Source organism: Erythrolamprus reginae, chromosome 7 (genome assembly GCF_031021105.1).
Source record: "Erythrolamprus reginae isolate rEryReg1 chromosome 7, rEryReg1.hap1, whole genome shotgun sequence".
In the NCBI taxonomy this organism is placed as follows: domain Eukaryota; kingdom Metazoa; phylum Chordata; class Lepidosauria; order Squamata; family Dipsadidae; genus Erythrolamprus; species Erythrolamprus reginae.
In genome coordinates this window covers 35,625,282-35,648,320 of record NC_091956.1, presented here as the reverse complement: position 1 = coordinate 35,648,320, position 23,039 = coordinate 35,625,282, and the positions used below count along the sequence as shown (strand labels likewise).

General features: G+C 41.1%; 1 protein-coding gene across 1 annotated transcript in view; it reads right to left on the bottom strand.

Annotated features, from left to right (window-relative positions):
• The window catches only part of LOC139170318 (gamma-aminobutyric acid receptor subunit alpha-2), a 302,125-nt gene extending 279,496 nt beyond the window's left edge, over positions 1-22,629 (bottom strand). Inside the window, exons 1-3 of the mRNA XM_070757344.1 lie at positions 22,554-22,629; positions 22,016-22,109; positions 17,885-18,000 (exon numbers count right to left, since the gene is read on the bottom strand). Of these exons, the coding sequence (XP_070613445.1) occupies positions 17,885-18,000; positions 22,016-22,109; positions 22,554-22,566 (223 nt within the window). The 5' untranslated portion in view covers positions 22,567-22,629. The remainder of the gene's footprint in view (positions 1-17,884; positions 18,001-22,015; positions 22,110-22,553) is intronic.
• Between the last annotated feature and the right edge of the window lie 410 nt (positions 22,630-23,039).

Here is a 23,039-nt window from a genome sequence, read left to right as displayed (position 1 = left end):
GTCTGTTTTTTAGAGGTTTTGATAATAGTAGACGTAGTAGACATCTTAAGAGAAGTTCTAAATCTCTTAATACCTGTAAATTTTATCTTCTTCCAAAATGGCATCAACTTAACAATTTAAGATTTTTTTTGAAAAAAAAGAACAGAAAAAGTATATACACACATACACACATATATATATATACAGTGATACCTTATCTTACAAACTTAATTGGTTCCGGGATGAGGTTCTTAAGGTGAAAAGTTTGTAAGACAAAACAATGTTTCCCATAGGAATCAATGGAAAAGCGATTAATGCGTGCAAGCCCAAAATTCACCCCTTTTGCCAGCCGAAGCGCCCGTTTTGCGCTGCTTGGATTCCCCTTAGGGTCCCCTCTATGGGAAACCCCACCTCCCGACTTCTCTGTTTTTGCAATGTTGCAGGGGAATCCCAGCAGCGCAAAAATGGGTGCTTTGCTGGCAACGGAAGTCCGGAGGTGGGGTTTCCCAGCAAAGGGAGCATCAGTGAAATCGCAGCATCACAAAAACAACGAAGTCCTCAAAACCCCACCTCCAGACCTCTGTGTTTTTGCAATGCTGTGATTTCACTGAGGCTCCCCTCGCTGGGAAACCCCACCTCCAGACTTCCGTTGCCAGCAAAGCGCCCGTGTTTGTTCTGCTGGGATTTCCCTGCAGCATCACAAAAACATGGAAGTCCGGAGGTGGGGTTTCCCATGGAGGGGAGCCTCAGGGTAAACCTAGCAGCGCAAAAACGGGTGCTTCGCTGGCAATGGAAGTCCGGAGGTGGGGCATCCCAGCGGCAGCAGTGGGTTTGTAAGGTGAAAATAGTTTGTAAGAGGCAAAAAAAATCTTAAACCCCGGGTTTGTATCTCAAAAAGTTTGTATGGTGAGGAGTTTGTAAGATGACATATCACTGTATGTATATATATGTATACATTAAAAGGTACAATAAAATGGTATATCAATAAAAATAAAAGTCAAAGTCAAAAAAGATATGTAAGGAAATATTTTCTATGTTCAGAAATATTTTCAAAATATAAGCAACTTATTACTCAGTATAAAACTCTAAAAATCTAAAATCTGAATGCTTATTCAATTAATGCTATTATGTCTGTACAATAATAATTTTTTAAAAAGAGAAAACAAAAATTCCAACTCTTTACTAGTTCAATTAAACAATTATTGTTAATCTAATATAACAATTCAAAAATTGTACTGTCAATTAACCTATCTACTCAGGTTCAATATTCAGAAAAGAAAAAAAGACATGACAAAAAACAAAAGGTGGAAAGGTGAAGAAAGTTTGAGGGACCGCATATAAAAGGGAAGGAGAAGAAAAAGGGAGCAAAAGGAGCATAAAAAAACCTAATAAAAATATTTAAAACAGTTTCTATACAGTACTAAAATAAAAAAGAAGGATTAATATCAAACTGAATATGAAGAAGAGTAGGGGCTTACCAAGTAAAAGGGAGGAGAGGAAAAGTTTAGCAATTCATTTATGTTAAATAAAATTGAGAGAAAAATAGAAAGATATTTAGAATCATAGTTCCCTCTAAACTGAGCAGTGAGCAATTGCTCACTTAAAAATCGTCATCAACTGAGTTTTCCAAACCTGCCCAGAAGCCGAGAGGGAAGGAGAGAGAGCGGAAGAGAGGAAGAGAGAGAAACAGATAGAAAAAAGAGAGGAAGAAAAAGAAAAAGAAAAAGAATGGGAATAAGGAAGAGAGAAAGAAAATCAAAATCTAGTTTGAAACTAGCACAACTATTTAAGTGGCATTTTGATATTGATAGAGTTGCCCTATTATGAGCTCACTGTTATAGACACACAGTACAGTATTTTATTTTGAAATTCTCTGAGGCAAAACAGGGTGGGCTTTTTATTTGTTTATTTGACTGCCGCTCAGACACTATACTTTTCCGCCTACCTCCCCCCAAAATTAGAGGGAACACTGTTTAGAATACTTAAGTCCAATTTTCAATAATATCCAAAATACTCTTAAATTCTTCTACTTCTCACAATTGAAATAAAGCAATTTGGTCTTGTTGTTTGAAATAAATCAAAGTTCAAATTAAGAATGAATTAATGTCCAATTTCTATATAATATTTCAAATCCAATGTCCAAATAGCTAAAGAGTCCTTATTGTCCAATTAAGAAAAAAAAATGAAATCAATCAAAGTCCAAGTTAAGGATGAATCAGTGTCCAAATTCCATATAATATTCCAAATCCAATATCAAGATAGGTAAAGAGTCCTTATTGTCCAATTGAGAAAATTTAATCCAATTAATTGAAGTCAAAATAACCAAAATTATAGTCCAAATATAAGAACCAGGTAAAATCCAAGAAAGTTCTAAACAGAATTCAAGAAGATTTTTCCAGAAAAAAGGGGGGAAAGGAAAAAAGATAGACTGTAATCCAAACTAAAAAGAGTTTAAAATACTTTAATCCAGGTACTTTTGTGTGTCCAAAAAAGAATAGGGGGGGGGGGAGAGTTTCAGCAAAAAGGAAAAAAAAGTTTCAGCAAATCCAAAATCAAGTCCTTAGTCTTTGTAAAATATTTATCCTCCATCTTGTGTGTTATTTTCCTGCTACTGCTGCTGCAAGCAACAAGGACACCATGCAATCTCCACACAAAAAACAAAAAAGCCAATCGTTTTAAATTTAAACAACTCTCTTTGATCATTAAAATAAAGTTCAATTGATTAGAATTCTCATCCCCTCGGTTTCGATGTACTGAATAAACCTTCCAGGAATAAAGTTGTAGACAGATTTAAGGTAAGTTCGAGCTGACTCTCTGTTATAGCAAGCTGAAGCTGTTCCAGCTTATTATTATTATTATTATTATTATTATTATTATTATTATTATTATTATTATTATTTATTGGATTTGTATGCCACCCCTCTCCGCAGACTCGGGGCGGCTTATTTAAGTCCACTCACACCAGCAAATTTCTTGCTTTCTTCTTCGCCTTAATTCAATTTGTAAATTTCTGTATCGATTTTATTTGTAGGAGTAGTAATCACTTTACCTTCTTTCTTCTTTCTTCTCTGTTGATTCAAGCACTCTATTAGACTTCTTAAGTTTTTTTTTTGTTCCTTCTCTCGTGTGGAGGTGCCGCTATGGCCAGGTGCCGGCCATTACCAGCCCCCGGATCTTTGCTCCTGGTGCAGTGGGGCAATCCTACACCTTGGGGTCAGCGGCGAATGCCCCCGATATTCAGAAACCCCCTGTTCTGAACCGGACTCTCCGGGTCCGATCTGATCACTACAGTGCAACCACTAGGGTGAAAACGGAGGTCTGGGGACGGAGCTCCGTCTCCAGCCTCCCGACGTGGCTTGGCTCCCACTGGAAGTCCCCATAGCTTTGTTGGAAGAAAAATAAAGAAAAATTTTATACCCACAAAAAAAATAACTGTTGGAGTGGCAATATATGCAGTTGTTGCAGACTGCCACAAGAGGGAGCTAGAGTTCATAGCTTTATTTTCTCTGAGTCACTCTCTGTTTCTCTTTGGCTACTCACTGTTAATGGCTACACAATGTTAGTTTTGCTCTGAAAATTTCTGCATGCTCTGTGTTATAGTTAACTATTATAGCTAAAATGTGTTTAGGCTTGATACCTTTATTTGCTGGTTATGACAAAGACAACTGGTAAGAAAGACTATGTACTTGGTAATATTTCGATTGTTATTCTGACTTTCTGTATATACTCGAGTATAAGTCGAGATTTTCAGCACCAAAAATGTGCTGAAAAATCCGCCCTCGATTTATACTGGAGTGACTGCTCCCGACCGCCGATAGGGACTCTTCAGACACTCCCCTCTGGCATCTTGCGAGCACAAAAATTATTTCTCACTGAAGGGACCTCTTTTTTTCCTCCCCCCCCCCCCGCCAGAGGAAGTGCGGGAAGAGGGAGGCAAATGGGAGAGGGAGCCCCCTTCACTGCAGATAATAGATAGACAGACAGACAGGCCCCTTTTTTCCCTTCGCACCTAGCCAAAAAGCAAGCTGCCGCAATCCCTGGCCGGGGACTGGGCAAAGGGGGAGAGAGATAGAGAATCCTGGCTGCTGTTGCCGATTTTTCTGCTTATTTATTATCTACATGAAACCGCTGGGTGAGATCATCCGAGGACATGGGGTGAGGTATCATCAGTACGCTGATGATACCCAGCTTTATATCTCCACCCCATGTCCAGTCAACGAAGCAGCAGAAGTGATGTGCCGGTGTCTGGAGGCTTTTGGGGCCTGGATGGGTGTCAACAGACTCAAACTCAACCCGGATAAGACGGAGTGGCTGTGGGTCCTGCCTCCCAAGGACAATTCCATCTGTCCGTCCATTACCTTGGGGGGGGGGGAAATTATTGACCCCCTCGGAGAGGGTCCGCAACTTGGGCGTCCTCCTCGATCCACAGCTCACATTAGAGAACCATCTTTCAGCTGTGGTGAGGGGGGCGTTTGCCCAGGTTCGCCTGGTGCACCAGTTGCGGCCCTATCTGGACCGGGACTCATTGCTCACAGTCACTCATGCCCTCATCACCTCGAGGTTCGACTACTGTAACGCTCTCTACATTGGGCTACCTTTGAAAAGTGTTCGGAAACTTCAGATCGTGCAGAATGCAGCTGCGAGAGCACTCATGGGCTTACCTAGGTATGCCCTTTTTCGCCATCACTCCGCAGTCTGCATTGGTTGCCGATCAATTTCCGGTCACAATTCAAAGTGTTGGTTATGACCTTTAAAGCCCTTCATGGCATTGGACCAGAATACCTCCGAGACCGCCTCCTGCCGCACGAATCCCAGCGACCGATTAGGTCCCACAGAGTGGGCCTTCTCCCGGTCCCGTCAACTAAACAATGTCAGTTGGCGGGCCCCAGGGGAAGAGCCTTCTCTGTGGCGGCCCCGACTCTCTGGAACCAACTCCCCCCGGAGATTAGAACTGCCCCTACTCTCCCTGCCTTCCGTAAAGTTCTTAAAACCCACCTCTGTCGTCAGGCATGGGGGAACTGAAACATCTCCCCCGGACATGTACAATTTATGTATGGTATGTTTGTGTGTGCGCTTGTTAGTATATTGGGGTTCTTTTAAAACTTTTTTAAATATTAAATTTATTTGGATTTGTTACGATTTGTTTATGCCTTGTTGTGAGCCGCCCCAAGTCCGCGGAGAGGGGCGGCATACAAATCTAAATAATAAATAAATAAATAAATAAAATAGCATTCCCCCCCCTCGAGCCCTACCCCACCCCCCACACCTCCACTGAGCCGGGACAAGCCAGGCAGGTGAGCAGCGGCTCCCCAAGAATGCACAAACTTTCCACGGAGCTTCTTCTTCTCTCCTTGAGCCGCCGCTCACCCAACTTTATAAGGGATCTTTATAAGGCATCGCTAAGCAAAGGCTGGGTGGCCGCTGCCTCCCCTCCCTCCAATCCAGAATTTCCCTCCAGGAAAGAAGCTGCTGGCAGCATTGCTGGTTCATGATGGTTTCATCCCTGCAGGGGGCTGGCGTTTGGGGACCCCTCCTGGGAGGAGAGAGATACAAGCCTCCCCTCTCCTGGTTTTCTGCGTGTGTGCGTGTGTGTGTCTGTCTATCTGGAAATCCCGTGTTCTTAAGACAAAGGTGTGGGTGGGATATTGTGAGTGCGGTGTTGTGGTTGCATGTTGCATGTTGGTGAAGGAGAGCAGTGGAGGAGGAGGGGTTGGAAGAGAAGTGGGGGCTTAAAGCATGGGAGGGAATGAAGGGAACACGAGAGCAGCAGGTGAGGGGTGGGCAAAGCACCCGAGAAAGGCGGCAGAGGAGCCGCAAGAGAAACTGGCCAAAGATCTGCATAGATTCTCCCAGAGCGGCTTCAAGGGCTCGGCCTGTAGCTTTGCTTGGAGCCTCTCATGTGAGGGGGGGATGTTAAGAGACAGAATCGGAACAGCAACTGGGATTCTCTATCTCTCACCCCCTTTGCCCAGTCCCAGGCTGGGCGTGATGGGGAAAAAGGGGTCTGGCTGGTTTATTTTATTTTATTTTATTTTTAGCTATATCTGTCTGTCTGTCCGCGTGTCTGTTCTTTAGCTTTCCTGAGTCGCATTTGTGAGAGGGGCGGTCCCTACGAACGCTGAAGCACACCGACATTCTCCAAAGGTGGGACGGAAGGAAAATACCTTTCCCCCAAAAACACCAAAATAAAAGCAAACTTTTAGGATCGTGCTCTTTTTGAGCACACGTCTCATGAGAATCCCCGAGAGGGTGAGTTTATCTTAATCGGCAGCCCCAGTTGCACGGGGCGGTTGACATACAAACCCAGGTAGCCAAGTGAGCCTCGGCTCTTGGGGACGCGCCCAGCTGGCTTATTCTATTCCCCGAACACCGAAGGAAAGCAATCCCGGGCCTCACACGCAGCATGGTCCGCGGGAACATGAGAAGCGCGGGCAGTTCATGCACAGGCTCTGCCTCCGCCTGGCTCATTGACATGACAAGCAATGCATTGTTGTTGCGCTCGCCCGCTGGCGCTTCAGCCTCTTCCGAAGCGGAGGTAGGCTCCTCGCAGGCTTGTATTCCCTATATAGCCACATCTGCGGCCTGTCAGTCTTTGTTTCTTGTGGGTTCGAAAAAAGCAGTGAAAAGTTTTGAACCCGTAAGAAAAAGGAAAAAAAAGAAAAAGAAGTCCCCTCAACTTTCCCATGGCTCTACCTAGAGAACTGAGAATCTTACAGCAAACACCTGCCATGCAGTTCGGCCGAATGGAGATTTTTTTAAAAAAAATCATTCGGGACTCTGAACCCCCCCCCCCCCACTGCTAATTCTTCCTAACTACCTACCCATCCATTTATCTGTCTATCTGTCTGTCTGTCTGACTGACTGTCTGTCTGTCTGTCTATCATCTATCTATCATATATCCATCTATCTATCATCTCTCTATCTATCATCTATCTCTATCTATATATCATCTATCTATCATCTACCATCTATCATATTAGCTTTACTAGATAAGTGGTCAAAGCAATGGAAACTGCAGTTTAATGTTTCCAAATGTAAAATAATGAACTTGGGCAAAAGGAATCCTCAATCTGAGTATTGTATTGGCAGTTCTGTGCTAGCAAAAACTTCAGAAGAGAAGGATTTAGGTGTAATGATTTCTGACAGTTTCAAAATGGGTGAACAGTGCAGTCAGGCATTAGGGAAAGCAAACAGAATGCTTGGCTGCATAGCTAGAGGAATAACAAGTAGGAAGAGGGAGATTGTGATCCTGCTGTATAGAGTCCTGGCATAATGTGTTCAGTTCTGGAGACCTCACCTACAAAAGGATATTGATAAAATTGAATGGGTCCAAAGACGGGCTACAAAAAAGATGGAAGGTCTTAAGCATAAAACTTAATAGGTAAGACTTAGTGAACTCAATCTGTATAGTCTAGAGGACAGAAGGGAAAGGGGGGACATGATCGAAATATTTAAATATGTCAAAGGGTTAAATAAGGTTCGGGAGGGAAGTGTTTTTAATAGGAAAGTGAACACAAGAACAAGGGGGCACAATCTGAGGTTAGTTGGGGGAAAGATTAGAAGTAACGTGAGAAAATATTATTTTACTGAAAGAGTAGTAGATGCTTGGAACAAACTTCCAGCAGACGTGGTTGGTAAATCCACAGTAACTGAATTTAAACATGCCTGGGATAAACATATATCCATCCTAAGATAAAATACAAGAAATATTATAAGGGCAGACTAGATGGACCATGAGGTCTTTTTCTGCTGTCAATCTTCTATGTTTCTTTCTATCTATCTATCTATCTATCTATCTATCTATCTATCTATCTATCTATCTATCTATCTATCTCTACCTAATCTACTGATGCCTCAAATAATGCAATTTTATTGGTTTCCATTTTTGCAAGTTACCGGTAGCCACTGCATTTTCCACCCTCGACTTATACTGGAGTCAATAAATTTTCCCAGTTTTGTGGCAAAAGTAGGTGCCTCGGCTTGTAATCGGGGCAACTTATACTTGAGTATATATGGGTATTAGGTGTATCACTTTAGACTATTTATCTGAAAATATTATTTCTCAAAATAAACTTTAATTCAAGTTAGCATATCTCTGTGTGACTGACTAATTATTCACAATTAATCTCAATCTAAATGTTTCTGTGTGTGCACAACATTGGTAAACAGAGATTACTCTGTTCATACATTAACAAGAATCCTCTGTAGCATCACAATTAAAATGCTCTTTGCATAGGTATGGGGAACTGGACATCAATGCATAATCCTCAGTGCAAAACTATTTATTTATTTTTATTTATTTATTTTTAAATTTGATTGGATTGGATTGGATTTGTATGCCGCCCCTCTCCAAAGACTCGGAGCGGCTCAAATTAACACTTTTAGAATTAAAAATAACACTTTTAGATTTTAATTTATGTTTAATTTTTTAAAAAGCTATTGCTTTGGATCCACTGGTTTCCTAGTTGGTGGATTAAGCTCACTGTTATATGTTCAAATAACAATAGGGTAAGATTGTTCTTGGAGACTCATATTCCTGATGAAGCCTTTGTTCTTCTGAATTGCACATCTGTGAGATGAAAACAATCAGAAGAAGAAAATAGCTATTGCATGTTCTTACAGTTGCAAAAAATGGCACTATAAGGGTGGAAGGACATGCTGTCTTGCACCAAATGTACTTAGCCCAAATAACCTGCCCTTTTATTATACAGTATGTCAGCATGTATTTCATTGTCAAAAGTTGTATTTGGAGAATTAATTTCAGCGCATATACTTATTTATATGATTAATTTCCACTATAAATAAAACACATAAGTATTGTTGAACAAATTTAAATTTTAATAGTTTAATTCTATACATTATGACTCTTATATAAGATATGCCTTTCTTTTCTGTGCTTGCAGATATATTTAATAAAATTAACACTTTTTGGCAGAGAACAATACAGTGATCCCTCGATTTGCGCGTTCTCGATTAGCGCGAAACGCTGCAACGCGGTTTTTCAAAAAATATTAATTAAAAAATAATTAATAATAAAATAATCAAAATAATAATCAGTCTTCTATGTTTCTATGTTTCTTTAATTTAAAAGCTTGCGAGGATCATTTCCCGCACGCACGCGCACCATCCACCACCTACCCTCTCCTCACACGCACACACAGCACGTTTGTTTCGGACGTCCAACCTCCTCCACAATTCCCGTCTCGGGGTTGCACCTTCGGAGGCATCGGAGGCTGCCAACTGAGCACGACTTGCCAGAAGTTTCGTGACTAGAGCGCGTTTGGATAGGAAAAGACGGACGGGGTGGGAAAGGGCGGGAACGAGGACGGGCGACGGCGATTGTCTCATCTTCCCGAGCGAGAAGAAGAAGAAGAAGCGGTGCCAGTCCCGCCTTCCTGTTGAAGGGATAGGGCTGTCCGGAATTCCCTCCCTGTCACAGGAGAAAGCTTCAGTTTCCCCTTTGCCTTTACCCCATCTTCGGCTCCTCGCTGCTTCCGCGCTGCGGAGCAGATCAGCTGTTGGGCGGCTGAAGGAACCTTCCCTTGGTCTTCCCCGCCGCCCACACGCAAACTCCACCATCTGTGCATGTGCGGCCATGAAAAAAAATGGCGCGCATGCGTAGATGGTGTTTTTACTTCCGCATCCAGTATAACGCGGAAATCTGTTAGCGTGGGAGGTCTTGGAACGTAACCCCCGCGCTAACCGAGGGATCACTGTAGTGGGCTTTTTTCAAATGGCTTGGTGCTTTCTCACAAAACAGCAGCAGAATCCCTCCTTTCATATCCAAAAATTTTTTTAAAAAAATTAAAACATTTGTTTCCATTGTATTAACATATACTATATAAAATAAACATTTTAATTTTTTTCAGAATTATCTTGTTCTGGACTGAAATTCCTTCTTGTCCAAGTAACATAATAAGAGAATGAAAAAAAGATTCCGGACAAACATGATATGAACAAATCATGCCTAAATAGGAGCACACAATAGTTACATGTTTTAGAGGTTTTGATAATAGTAGACGTAGTAGACATCTTAAGAGAAGTTCTAAATCTCTTAATACCTGTAAATTTTATCTTCTTCCAAAATGGTCATGTTCTGGTTTCTGGTAGAAATTTAGCAATTACAAATAACTCTTATTAAATGCATCATTTCATGAATAAAGAAACTCCATTTATTTCTCTGCTCTCCTTTTATTCAAACACATTCCATACAGCACTTGGTCCGTTATCTCTCTCTTAGCTGCATTTCTCAAATTTCTCCTTCTGCTTCACTTAAACAAGATTTATTTTTCTAACAGCATAACTTTAAAAAAACATTAGCACTGACTGACAACAATATAAAATACTTTGGCTTACCTTAGCGTGGCAAAAACACATCCATTTTTCCTTTCGGCAACGCTGAAACTCCGCCCTTCTTCCCCACTGACCCCCTGACGTGGTATATTTAGAAACTAATTATTCACCCAAATCAAAGATGAAATTATTGTATCACCTACTTATTTTTCCATATTCTTCATTCTTGGGTTTATGATTATATACACACTTTGCATTAAGAGGATTTTACATGGAACAGCGTGCATGCAGGGCCCCCTAAATTCAATCCTGGTCAATAATTCTAGTCATGTAGTCTCCCTTTTTCGTTTTGTGTGTATGCCAATGTATGTTCTCTTATACAGAATGACAAAATTGTTGCTATAGCAGATCTGCCATTTATCTTTCAATAATGAGGATATTTTCTCTTTTTCTACTTAAGGAAGATTATCATTTCAAACTGATACAGTATGTCTGTTGAATGACCCTCAGTATCTTATAAAGGATTCCAGATCATAAAAATATTCATCCTTTGTGTAAATAAAGAGCTAGACAGCTCTGTTCATCTTTGAGAGAACTAAAATCCTGGCTGTAACAAGGAATTGGCTTGCAATTCCAAAGCTCACTGCAACAACATCGTCAAAAAGGCTTCAAGAGTTGTTAACCTAATCCTATGTAGCTTCTGCTCTGATAATTTCACACCACTAACCAGAGCATACAAAACTTTCACTAGACCAATCCTTGAATACAGCTCATCTGTCTGGAACCCACACTGCATTTCGGACATAAACATTCTAGAAAATGTCCAGAAATACTTTACTAGAAGAGCCCTCCGCTCTTCCATTTGCAACAGAATACTCTACACAACTAAACTTACAATCCTAGGTTTAGAAAGCTTAGAACTGCATCGCCTTAAACACAACTGAAGTATAGCCCATAGCAGATACAAACTTAAAGTAAACCACTCTAAACTCAGCTGCAGGAAATACGACTTTAGTAACCGAGTAGTTGAGGCATGGAACTCACTACCAGACTCTGTAGTATCATCACCTAACCCCAAAACTTCACCCTTAGATTATTCACTGTTGACCTCTCCCAATTCCTAAGAGGTCAGTGTATTTTCCATCTTTACTGTATTATATTTACATTCTATATTTATAAGGAGTTTTTTATATTATATATATTAATTATTAAGGGTTGCTATTAATTTTTCTAGAGAATTAATTTTAACTAATTTATAGGGGTTTTTTTTAAGGATGGATGATTGGAATGGGTGGTGTAATTTTTATATGAATGAGTGGGTTGGATGGGATGGGGATAGTATGAATGTAGAGTCTAGCCTCCCTGGCGGTAGAGAGACGGGAGGGATGGGGATATCGATCTCCGGGGTGACAGAGAGCCAGAATATTCCGGTTGTGCTGGGGAGAGGTACATATGGCGGGAGTCATGGGGCGAGCTGTTCTGGAGGAAAAATAGATCGCTGCCTAAAAGCGATCCCTTGTTCCGGCCCCGTGAGCTCAACCCGGGACCCTGGTGATGAGTGTAATCCGGGCCCTGGGCTCAAGCTGCTGCTACTCAATGCCAGATCGGTCGTGAATAAAGCTCTCCTCATCCGGGATTTGATCCTGGATGAGGAGGCCGATCTGGCATGTGTTACTGAAACCTGGCTGGGCCCAGAGGGAGGGGTGCCTCTCTCGGAAATATGTCCAGCCGGGTTTCAGATATGGCACCAGCCTCGACCCCAGGGAAGCGGGGGAGGAGTGGCTATTGTAGCCAGGGAGAGCCTCCATCTGCGTAGACTCGTTGCTCCTGAGATCGCGGGTTGTGAGTCACTCCTTGTGAAGTTGGACTTAGGGGTTCAGGTGGGCTTGTTACTCACGTACCTGCCTCTCAGCTGCATGTCAACAGCCCTGCCTGTGCTGCTCGAAGAGGTGGGCGGGTTGGCGGTGGAGTTCCCCGGACACATTGTCCTGGAGGACTTTAATCTGCCATCGCTCGGCGGTTCCTCAGGATTAGCACAGGAGTTCATGGCCACCATGACAGCCATGGACCTGACTCAAGTAGTTCAGGGTCCGACTCACGAGGGTGGACACACACCCGACATGGTATTTCTCTCGGAGCAATTGAATAGTGGTCTGAGACTAAGGGGCTTAGAAGCATTGCCTTTGTCATGGTCAGACCATTTTCTACTGCGGCTTAACTTCCTGGCTCCAATCCTCCCCCGCAGGGAGGCGGAACCAATTAGGAGGTTCCGCCCCAGACGCCTGATGGATCCTGAGGGCTTTCAGAAGGCGCTTGGGGTTTTACCAGATTCGCTCGTCCACAGCTCGGCAGAGTCTCTTGCTGAGGCCTGGAACAAGGCTGCAGCGGAGGCTCTTGACCGAATTGCGCCACTGCAACCTCTCTGTGGCACTAGACCCCGTAGAGCCCCATGGTTCAATGAGGAGCTCCGGGAGTTGAAACGCCAGGAGACGTCTAGAGAAGCGATGGAGGAAGAGTAAGTCTGAATCCGATCAAACACTTGTAAGAGCTTTTATTAAGACTTACAAAGTGGCGCTCAAGGCGGCAAGATGCGCGTACCATGCCGCCTTGATTGCATCAGCGGAATCCCGCCCGGCTGCTCTGTTTAGGGTGACCCGCTCCCTTCTAAATCAGGGGGGAGTCGGGGAACCCTTGCAGGGCAGTGCCGAGGAATGTAACTCATTTTTCGCTGATAAAGTCCCTCGGATGCGAACGGAACTTGACTCCAATTGCATAGCAGTATCGGCTGACAATGAGTCAGTCGAGGTGACTGGGGCTAAACGTCTTTGTCCATCAGTCTGGGAGGAGTTTGACTTGGTGACACCTGATGAAGTGGACAAGGCCATTGGAGCTGTGAGTTCTGCCACCTGTTTACTGGATCCGTGTCCCTCTTGGTTGGTTTCGGCCAGTCAAGAGGTGACACGGAGCTGGGTCCAGGAGATTGTCACCGCCTCCTTGGGGAGGGGGTCCTTCCCGGATCCTTATAAGGAGGCACTTGTGCGCCCCCTCCTCAAGAAGCCTTCCCTGGACCCAGCCGTGCTTAATAACTACCGTCCAGTCTCCAACCTTCCCTTTATGGGGAAGGTTGTTGAGAAGGTGGTGGCGCTCCAACTCCAGCCGTCCTTGGAAGAAGCCGATTATCTAGGGCCTCAACAGTCGGGTTTCAGGCCCGGCTACAGCACGGAAACTGCTTTGGTCGCTCTGATGGATGATCTCTGGGGGGCCAAGGACAGGGGTTTATCCTCTGTCCTGGTGCTCCTTGACCTCTCAGCGGCTTTCAATACCATCGACCATGGTATCCTTCTGCTCCGGCTGGAGGGGTTGTTCTTCAGTGGTTCTCCTCCTACCTCTCTGGTCGGTTGCAGTCGGTGTTAGTGGGGGGTCAGAGGTCAACCTCTAGGTTACTCCCTTGTGGGGTGCCTCAGGGGTCGGTCCTCTCCCCCCTATTTAATATCTACATGAAACCGCTAGGTGAGATCATCCAAGGGCATGGGGTGAGGTATCATCAATATGCAGATGATACCCAGCTTTACATCTCCACCCCTTGTCCAGTCAGTGAAGCAGTGGAAGTGATGTGCCGGTGCCTGGGGGCTGTTGGGGTCTGGATGGGTTTCAACAGACTCAAACTCAACCCTGATAAGACGGAGTGGCTGTGGGTCCTGCCTCCCAAGGACAATTCCATCTGTCCATCCATTACCCGGGGAGAGAATTACTAACCCCCTCAGAGAGGGTCTGCAACTTGGGCGTCGTCCTTGATCCACAGCTCACATTAGAGAAACATCTTTCAGCTGTGGTGAGGGTGGCGTTTGCCCAGGTTCGCCTGGTGCACCAGTTGCGGCCCTATCTGGACCAGGACTCACTGCTCACAGTCACTCATGCCCTCATTACCTCGAGGCTCGACTACTGTAATGCTCTCTACATGGGGCTATCTTTGAAAAGTGTTCGGAAACTCCAGATCGTGCAGAATGCAGCTGCGAGAGCAATCATGGGCTTTCCTAAATATGCCCATGTTACTCCAACACTCTGCAGTCTGCATTGGTTGCCGATCAGCTTCCGGTCACAATTCAAAGTGTTGGTCATCACCTATAAAGCCCTTCATGGCACCGGACCAGGGTATCTACAAGACCACCTTCTGCCACACGAATCCCAGCGACCGGTTAGGTTCCACAGAGTTGGTCTCCTACAGGTTCCGTCGACTAAACAATGTCGGTTGGCGGGACCCAGAGGAAGAGCCTTCTCTGTGGCGGCTCCGACCCTCTGGAATCAGCTCCCTCTAGAGATTAGAACTGCCCCCACCCTCCTTGCCTTTCGTAAACTCCTTAAACCCCACCTCTGCCGTTAAGCGTGGGCCAATTGAAACATCTCCCCCTGCCTATGTAGTTTTCTGTGTATGATATGACTGTATGTATGTTTTTTATATATATTGGGGTTTCTTGTTTTTTAGACTTTTTAAATGTATTGTTGTTATTTTAGAGTTTAACTATTAGATTTGTCATTATATATTGTTTTTATCATTGCTGTGAGCCGCCCCGAGTCTACGGAGAGGGGCGGCATAAAAATCTAATAAATAATAATAATAATAATAATAATAATAATAATAATAATAATAATAATAATAATAATAATAATTTCAAAACCCAAGATTCAAAGGAGGAACCCACAGAATGTATCTGACTACAGGTCCAGGCAATGCTTCACAATGAACAGAATAATCCTAAATCCTAGACCTGCTTGCTAATGATAATTAGGATAGGGCAGGCAAACTCTTCTGTCAGAGCAAAAGAGATCTTAATGGAGACTATATCTATCTTTCATATAAATTTATAACTACAAATCAACTGCACTGATATTCTGGGCAGCCCTCAAAATAGAATATTTTACTAAGAGAATGAAGGAAGACCGCTCTAGTCTCTCAAATGTCTGTAATTTGTAAGGCTGAGATTTCCATTGCAGTCTCAAGCTAATTTTTCTTGCACTGTTCTTACCCACATGTTCACATATTCTTCAAATTTATTATTTATTTATTTATTATTTGGATTTGTATGCCGCCCCTCTCCGAAGACTCAACAAAAAGCAATTATAAACTCAACAAAAAGCAATTATCTAAGCACTATATGATTGATAAAATAAAACATCAAAGAATTGAACAACTGTATAAAAATATATGATTGCTCATATAATAAAACAAATCTAACAGATGATCAGGAAAAGCTGGCAAAACATCTCAAATAGGGAGTTATTCCGTTATTGTGTAGGAACTCCACACAAGACAAATAGAGACAAAAGAAGATAAGATTGTGTCACCACTGGCTACACAATTCCTGGCAAACAATATTCTTGCATGTTATTTATAATGTAAAGTAAAGATTTGCGAATAATCATTTATTCATACAGTGATGCCAGAAATAATAAAAAGAGGTAGATGTATTATTGTTAAATCAATAAACAGTTACATAAACAGCAAGGTCGATATTTAAACTTTTTCCAGGACTCAAATGCAAAATTTTAATGCAGCATACAGAAATAATTCTTTCTCCAACATACTGACTCTTTAACACTAAATGATTACAACTTTTTTCTCTCCCAAATTAGTGTTCTCTTGTTCTGGCTATTAAAAACTTATTTATTTATTTATTTATTTATTTATTTATTTATTTATTTATTTATTTGTTATTTATTTACTGCTGCTGCTGCTGCTGTTTCTGATGTATGTGACAACAAAGATTATGAAAAAAGTTGTCAGGTTTCATAGTGGGAGGGAGAGGAAATGGAATGTAGACTCCAGACATCAAGAAGACAGCCAAGAAGTGGAGGAGGACAGTCGCTGCCCAAGGAAGAAGGTGAGGTGATGGGAATCAAAATAATCCAAAACTTTAAGGCTTAAAAAAAAAAGAGGGACTCTGTGGCGGCGAGGAGCACGCACCTCCCATACATCCGGTGTGAGGCTGCCTCCCATAAACTGCGCCAGAGAGAGAAACCCAGGCGGGGGAGAGGGAGGAACCTCTTGCTCCTTTGACCGAAAGGCGGTGGTGGCGGCTGCTTCTACCTGCTTCCTCTTCCTTCTCTTGCTGAAGGGCTCCCCTCTTCTCTCGCTCGCTCGCTTTGTTGCTGGTGCCTTTCCTTCACTGTGGTGACTCCTTCGGCTGAAGCCAAGTTGATCCAGCCAGAGCGAAGCACCCCCTTTTGCCTTTCCATGCCCAGACACTCCAGGAGGCAACCACACTCTGGGTGTATGGGAGGCAGCGTGAGGGAGTCAACACAGTGAATTGGTTTATTCCTTCTCCATGCACCCAGAGAAAGGAAAATGCTCCATTTGCTCTGGGCAGCCCAGGGAGCGTTTCTTTTCTCTGGGTGCTGGCAGCGGTTTATTCCCTCTCCATGGGCCCAGAGAAAGGAAAATGCTTTGTTCACTCTGGACTGCCAAAGCCTCCTTAAGCGCCACCGAAAGGCTCCTCTGGCAGCCCAGAAAAGTCCAAGATGGCCAGGGTTAAAGAGGGAATGGCAGGAAATTGGCCGGGCCTTTGTGCCACTCTCAAATTTCCTGGGAACTGTTTCCGGGCTTGGGTTCTTAAATAGAAAATGGTTCTTAAGAAGAGGCAAAAAAATCTTGAACACCTGGTTCTTATCTAGAAAAGTTCTTAAGTAGAGGCGTTCTTAGGTAGAGGTAGCACTGTATTTCTTTAGCATTTAGGCTACATTAGGATATTTTCAAACTGTATTTCATTGACCCCTAAAAAGTCCATGAAAACTTCAATGGATTCCATAAGAGGCTAAAAACACATTCAAAACACAGCCAATTTTCTATATCAAAGCTTTGCCTCTTGATCAAGATGCCAGAAATTATTTTCTTTTTAATATATTTTCTCACAGCTTTCATAGCCTTATTTATTCAGCAACTTACTTTGCACTTCTGATTCAAATCTTCGTTACGTTTTGTACTGCTATAAAGAGAATATTTCCTTGTCCAGGTTGATAACAAAAGTCCCCCCAGTGAAAGGCAGATCATAGACAGGAAATTTTCGTTCACTCCAAAAACAACTGCAGAAAGGGAGAGACCTGGGAAGCTCTGGATGAAAGACAGGTATTTAAATAGACTACATGAGTCATCCTGGCTTTCTTTAATAGTTCTAGCAGAAGTAATTTATGTTAACTGTGCTACCTACACTACATACATACATACACTAATTATACAGGAAGAGAAGCTATTAATTTTCATTAATATTTCCAATATTTTAATGATAGCTCAATAATCAAAGTTCTTTCCCTGATAGGATTAAAGTACCACTAAGGTAAAGGCCCTTTACTCAAATAAACTGGCATCACATATGGTATTTAGTTCTACATTATAAAACAGAAAGTACTACTCATCTAAGAACTTCATACCATCAAGTTATTTTAAACATGAAAGATTTGGAATCTACTTTCTTAAAATTATGCTCAACATTTAATCCACAACTTAAAATTCCAACATGAAATTTTACTACTAGGAGAACATTAGTAAAGTTATTAAACCCTGGAGTTCTAGCAATGTTGTAGGATCCTTGGTTTGTTTCAGAATCAAATTACTTATTACCTCCCAGTCCAGGTCTTAGACGATTATCATAACCATCCAGAAGTCTGTCTAGAATTCTTGTGAAGATAGTAATGTTATTTTTTGCTTCATCTTCATTGGGGTCAGCCAGTGCTGATCTAACAGACATAGGGGGAAAAAAATAAACCAAGTATGCTCCATGTACATTCATTATGGTTTGAATATGTAGTGATCAATCACTTTTTAGATATGGGACCTTTCATTTAAGAGTTCGGGTTTTGCCCCATGTAATATTTTGAGTGTCTATGCGACATTTTGGTGAAATCACATTCACCATCATCAGGCTGAAGTTGTAAGCTTCATGCTGCTGTAAATATAGTAAACTATATTTACAGCAGCACGAAGCTTACAACTTCAGCCTGATGATGGTGAATGTGATTTCACCAAAACGTCGCATAGACACTTAAAATATTACACGGGGCAAAACCCGAACTCAGAACAATATATACTCTGTCTCTGTAACCAATAACTTTGCATGATGTTGAAAAAGATAAGGTGGATTAGATATGGTCAATACTTGAATGGAAGAGCGCCAGGAAATCTTCAACTTGTAGCCAAGGTAAGAATTTTGAAAATGTTATCCCAGGAGAAAACAGTAACAACCACTTCCATATTTTTGTTAAGAAAACTGCATAGCATGTCCATGAGATCCCCAGGAATCAATTATGACTTGGGCGAGACTTTGTTTTACTTTACATAAATTGTTATAATCCAGGAGGAGGTTTCTTTTCTATGTATATAACTCAAAACCAATGAAACAAAGCACATTTCAAGTATATGAAATATGACATCATAGCTAGTGGTGCAATTCCATTCCACTAGGTTTGCCTAAGCAACAACAGCTAGGAAACATTTATGTGAACTTTAAGTCTGAAATTGGGGGGGGGGGGGGGGGGGAGTATGAGGCTTTCAATGTTAAAGGTTCATTACTGCCTACCACATTTTACCAGGAAAAGGGCCTGACTATTTGTAGGACTGCTTCTCTCCAATTGTTACTGGCCTCTTAATATATTCGGGCCAAGTGGGTATACTCCAGGTCCTCTCAATAAAATGTTTTCATCTTGTACTATCTGTGTAGTCCTGTTAAATTTGTATTGATTTTTAATGATAGTTGGTTTTTTAAACTAGGCTTTTATGTTTTTAATTATTTCAATTGTATATTTTGAAGTGAAAGTCATTCAGAGTCTTTTGGAGTGGGTAGCTGTAATAAATGAAATAAACAAGCAAACAAATAAATTCTAATGAGACTCAAACATAGAAATTAACTGAATCACTGCCATTCTTAGCAAACTTTTTCCCTCCTTTAAAAAAAAACTTATTGAAACAAAAGGGAGGCTAACTAGACCCTTCTCTACATGTGCACTGAACAGGTGGCACTGCCTTTTCAAAAAAGATTGTAAGATGACTTAAAAAAAGGTAATTACATGGCAATCCTGCAAAAAGTCATTTGAAATAGTCCAACACATTCAAACCATCCAAACATTGAGAATAAAATAAAATCTTTTAAAGGAATATATTTATTAGAATTGCCTACGTTTCAGAAACAATTCAAAAGAACTGCTTCCTAACTTGAGTTGGCACAGGATTTTTTTCTTTTTTGTTTGTTTGTTCCTTAAAACAGCCTTTTTTAAGACTTCTGCATGAGTTTGGAGCAGCATTTTTAGGACTTGCAAAGAAGCTTTAAAGGAAATCTGCTGCTTTAAAAAAAATAGCAGAAAAGTGCCATGATGGACTGAGGTATGAACGCCACAACTCAGGACATTTTCAAGAAGAGATCGGACTGCCATCTAGCTGGGGAGGTATAGGGTTTCCTGCTTGAGCAGGGGGTTGGACTTGATGACCTTCGGGGTTCCTTTCAACTCTAACAATAAATAAATAAATAAAAATAAGCAATCTTTTTCCAAATAACATTTCAGACATCCAATATTTATGTAAAGTAACAATTCTTCAAAGTCAAGGGTAATTCTTGCGACTGCATGGGCACATTTATGTAGCTTCCATAGCAATAACACAAAACTGGCTTATTTATTTATTAGATTTGTATGCAATGGCTTGCCATTACCTTGCCATTACCTTCTTCTGGAATTTGTTCAAAATTCAATACAAGTAATAGACCTAGGGTTTTTTTATATTCTACTACCATAACTAGGCTCAAACCTGCTTAGCTTTTTCAAGATGTACCCAAGTATTACCTAGCTTTTGCCATCTGTTTTATTGCTATATCAATTACATAGATATAGGTAGCTGGTAAAAACTCCTAAAAGAAGAGATTGACATGATTTTCCAGTCTTTGTATAACTGGAAACATAATCATTTCCCCCATAAGAAAAGTTGTGCATAAAGCACTCCAAAATATTGTACAATGCTGATGCATGGTTACCTATGAAAACAAGTTACACAAAACTCCCCAACTGGTGCTGTAGAAATGAATGTCTTCAAGGACAATCGGTACAAAGATATTAACTATATATTTTTTGACTTTGGACCATCTAAAAATTTACTGTATTCGCTCAGGGACTGTATGACTCATAAGCCATAGATGCCCCTATGTTGAGTTAGCATTAATTTGTAATTAATAGGGATATATAGTATGACAAAGCAAATGATAAAAGTTCTGCCCAGCTTTTAAAAAATCTCTGAAATTGGCATTATTGTTGTTAAAATCTTGCAATAACAACAATAATTGAAAACAACAATCAGTTTCAGTGAAATACATTATTGATCCTAAAATAAGAAACATTATATGCACAGAATGAATTTAAAGATGCATGGAAAATAAAATGACAACAACAAATCACTTAGCTCCCTCCTTTCCTTTTACTAAAAGCAATAATAAATCCAATATGCTTCTGCAGCCTGGCTAAGACTACTACTGAAAAGCTAAAGCACCTCTTAACATACAAATTCAAATGACAAAGACGCATACATTTCAAATAGCAGAATCACATTAAAGTAATATTAATATTGCTTTACCATCTCCGTGCAAACATCTAAAACTAATGGCCACAGGTTACTTGATATATATTCTAAATATTCTTCTTAATGCATGCATATTGTGTAAAAACATGTTTGTGGAAGTATCTAACCAAGGTCTCTTCCACAGACAAATTAGTACACAAAATGGTTATCGTTGAGTCTAATTCAGAAAAATGGACAAACTGCAATCATGTTGTTATTTATGGTGATTCCTTGACAGCAATTCAATGTGACTTACTCACTTGAGTCAAGACAGGAAGATCTGGCCCTCTATGGCCAAACTCATACTGCAGTATCTTTGCTAGTTGGATAAAATTAAAAGCACATTTTCAATCTGGCTACAAAAATATGTAGCCAATTATTTAGCCCCCATCTAATTTTTACAATAAACTTTGAAAATCAAAGATTGGATGAAAACAAATATCCAAATTAGCTAGGAAGATAGTGCAATCCAGATTTGAATCTACAAGCCAAAATGTAGTGACAAATCACTATTAACTGGATGCATTGCATAATGAGGTCAGGTGACAATTTAATGAACATTTTAAGTTGTGCTCTATGATACTGTTATTTTGGAACTGCCATTTCAGCAGCCAGAAAAGTTGATTAGTAATTCACATCATTGTTTTATTTTATGAAATTGTATACTATCTCCACCTAGAGGTTTACAAATTAAACAAGTCTGTTTTATTATCTTTACCAAAAATACTGGTCCATATACAAAATACTCCACTACCTTCCCTATTTTGTTTTGCTTTCTGGACTTTAGAAAAATGTTATTCTCTCTGTGTACGGGCTTGAGATAATCAATAGCACAATGACTCCAGAATTCATTGCAAAACATCAAAAAATACAAAAACAGAAAGACAACTCCCAAACTAATTTGTTTTATTTTAGGATAAACATGACAAATATCATTTGACATTTAGGACTGGTCTACTATAAGTTTACTAGCATTTTATCATCCCCATAATTTCTTTCTTTACTTGATTTGTTCTGCATACAATTAGAAAGCTCATGTTAGGAATAAGATTTTTTGATCACTCATCTCTGTATATATACCATTTACAGAAACCAACCACCAGAAAACAATATATTCCTTAATGTTGCTGATACAAAATCCAAATATCCTCTCACCTTGCAGAAAAGCATATCAAGAAAATGAGAAGCCACTGCATCATGTAGGGTATTTTCTTCCTCTTGAGAGCAGATGTTTTGCAAAACCTAAAGGCTGAAAACGAGAGGATACTTATATCTACTTATAGATGCTTTCAGTCAACTCAACTACTATCACTTCAAGGAGGACTTTAAATTGGGGTCTCAGCACTTTTTTCTTCCAGTGAGCAACTTATTATATTGCCATTATCCACTGAGATCATGCTTTGCTGGAACATGCAATGCATAATTAAAAGTGACATGCAAGTAATATTGTTTTCTCTCCACCCTTCTCTGTAGTGTAAAAAGATTCCAGACTTTTCCCTATCCAGTAAATGAATTCATCACTTCACCGTTGGTATACATTTACTCTAATTTTATATATTTTCCAAAATATATGAGAGACAGAACAGGAGGAGGAAAGGAACAGGAGGAAAGGTATTACAGACATCCCTATAATTTAACGCAGTTTATATCTTCCAAATGTTTAACATGTTTGACAGCTGTTTGAAGACAATACCTGTCACGTTCATGAAGACGAGATATGCACTTCATAAATAACAGGAGCCACAGCGCAGCACAAAGTTCCAGAATCTTTTAAAAAGGATCTACTCAAAATAAGAGGTTTGTATTAGCTGAGGGGTGAGGAAATTTTCATTGAATCCTCTTTATGCACAAGCACATCCACGTCGAGACTGGCGGAAACAGAGGCTAACCTCTTTCCCCGTTTTTGTGCAGATCAACACACAAAGCCACTCATTCTTGAGTTTTTTCCATGGATGGAAATAAGAGGGGAAGGGGGGGGTTGAGAAGCCTACCTTGGGAGTACCAGGAGGCGCTCAAAGGAGCTTCGAGGGGGGGGGGTGATGGTGGTGGCGGCGGTGATGATGGTGGTGGTGGTGACAATAATAATGAGGAAGAAGAGGAGGATTTGGTGAGGCTGAAGAAATCTTGTCAGGAGAGAAAAGGAAGCTCGAAAACGGGGAGAATTTGAAGGCTTGGGGGG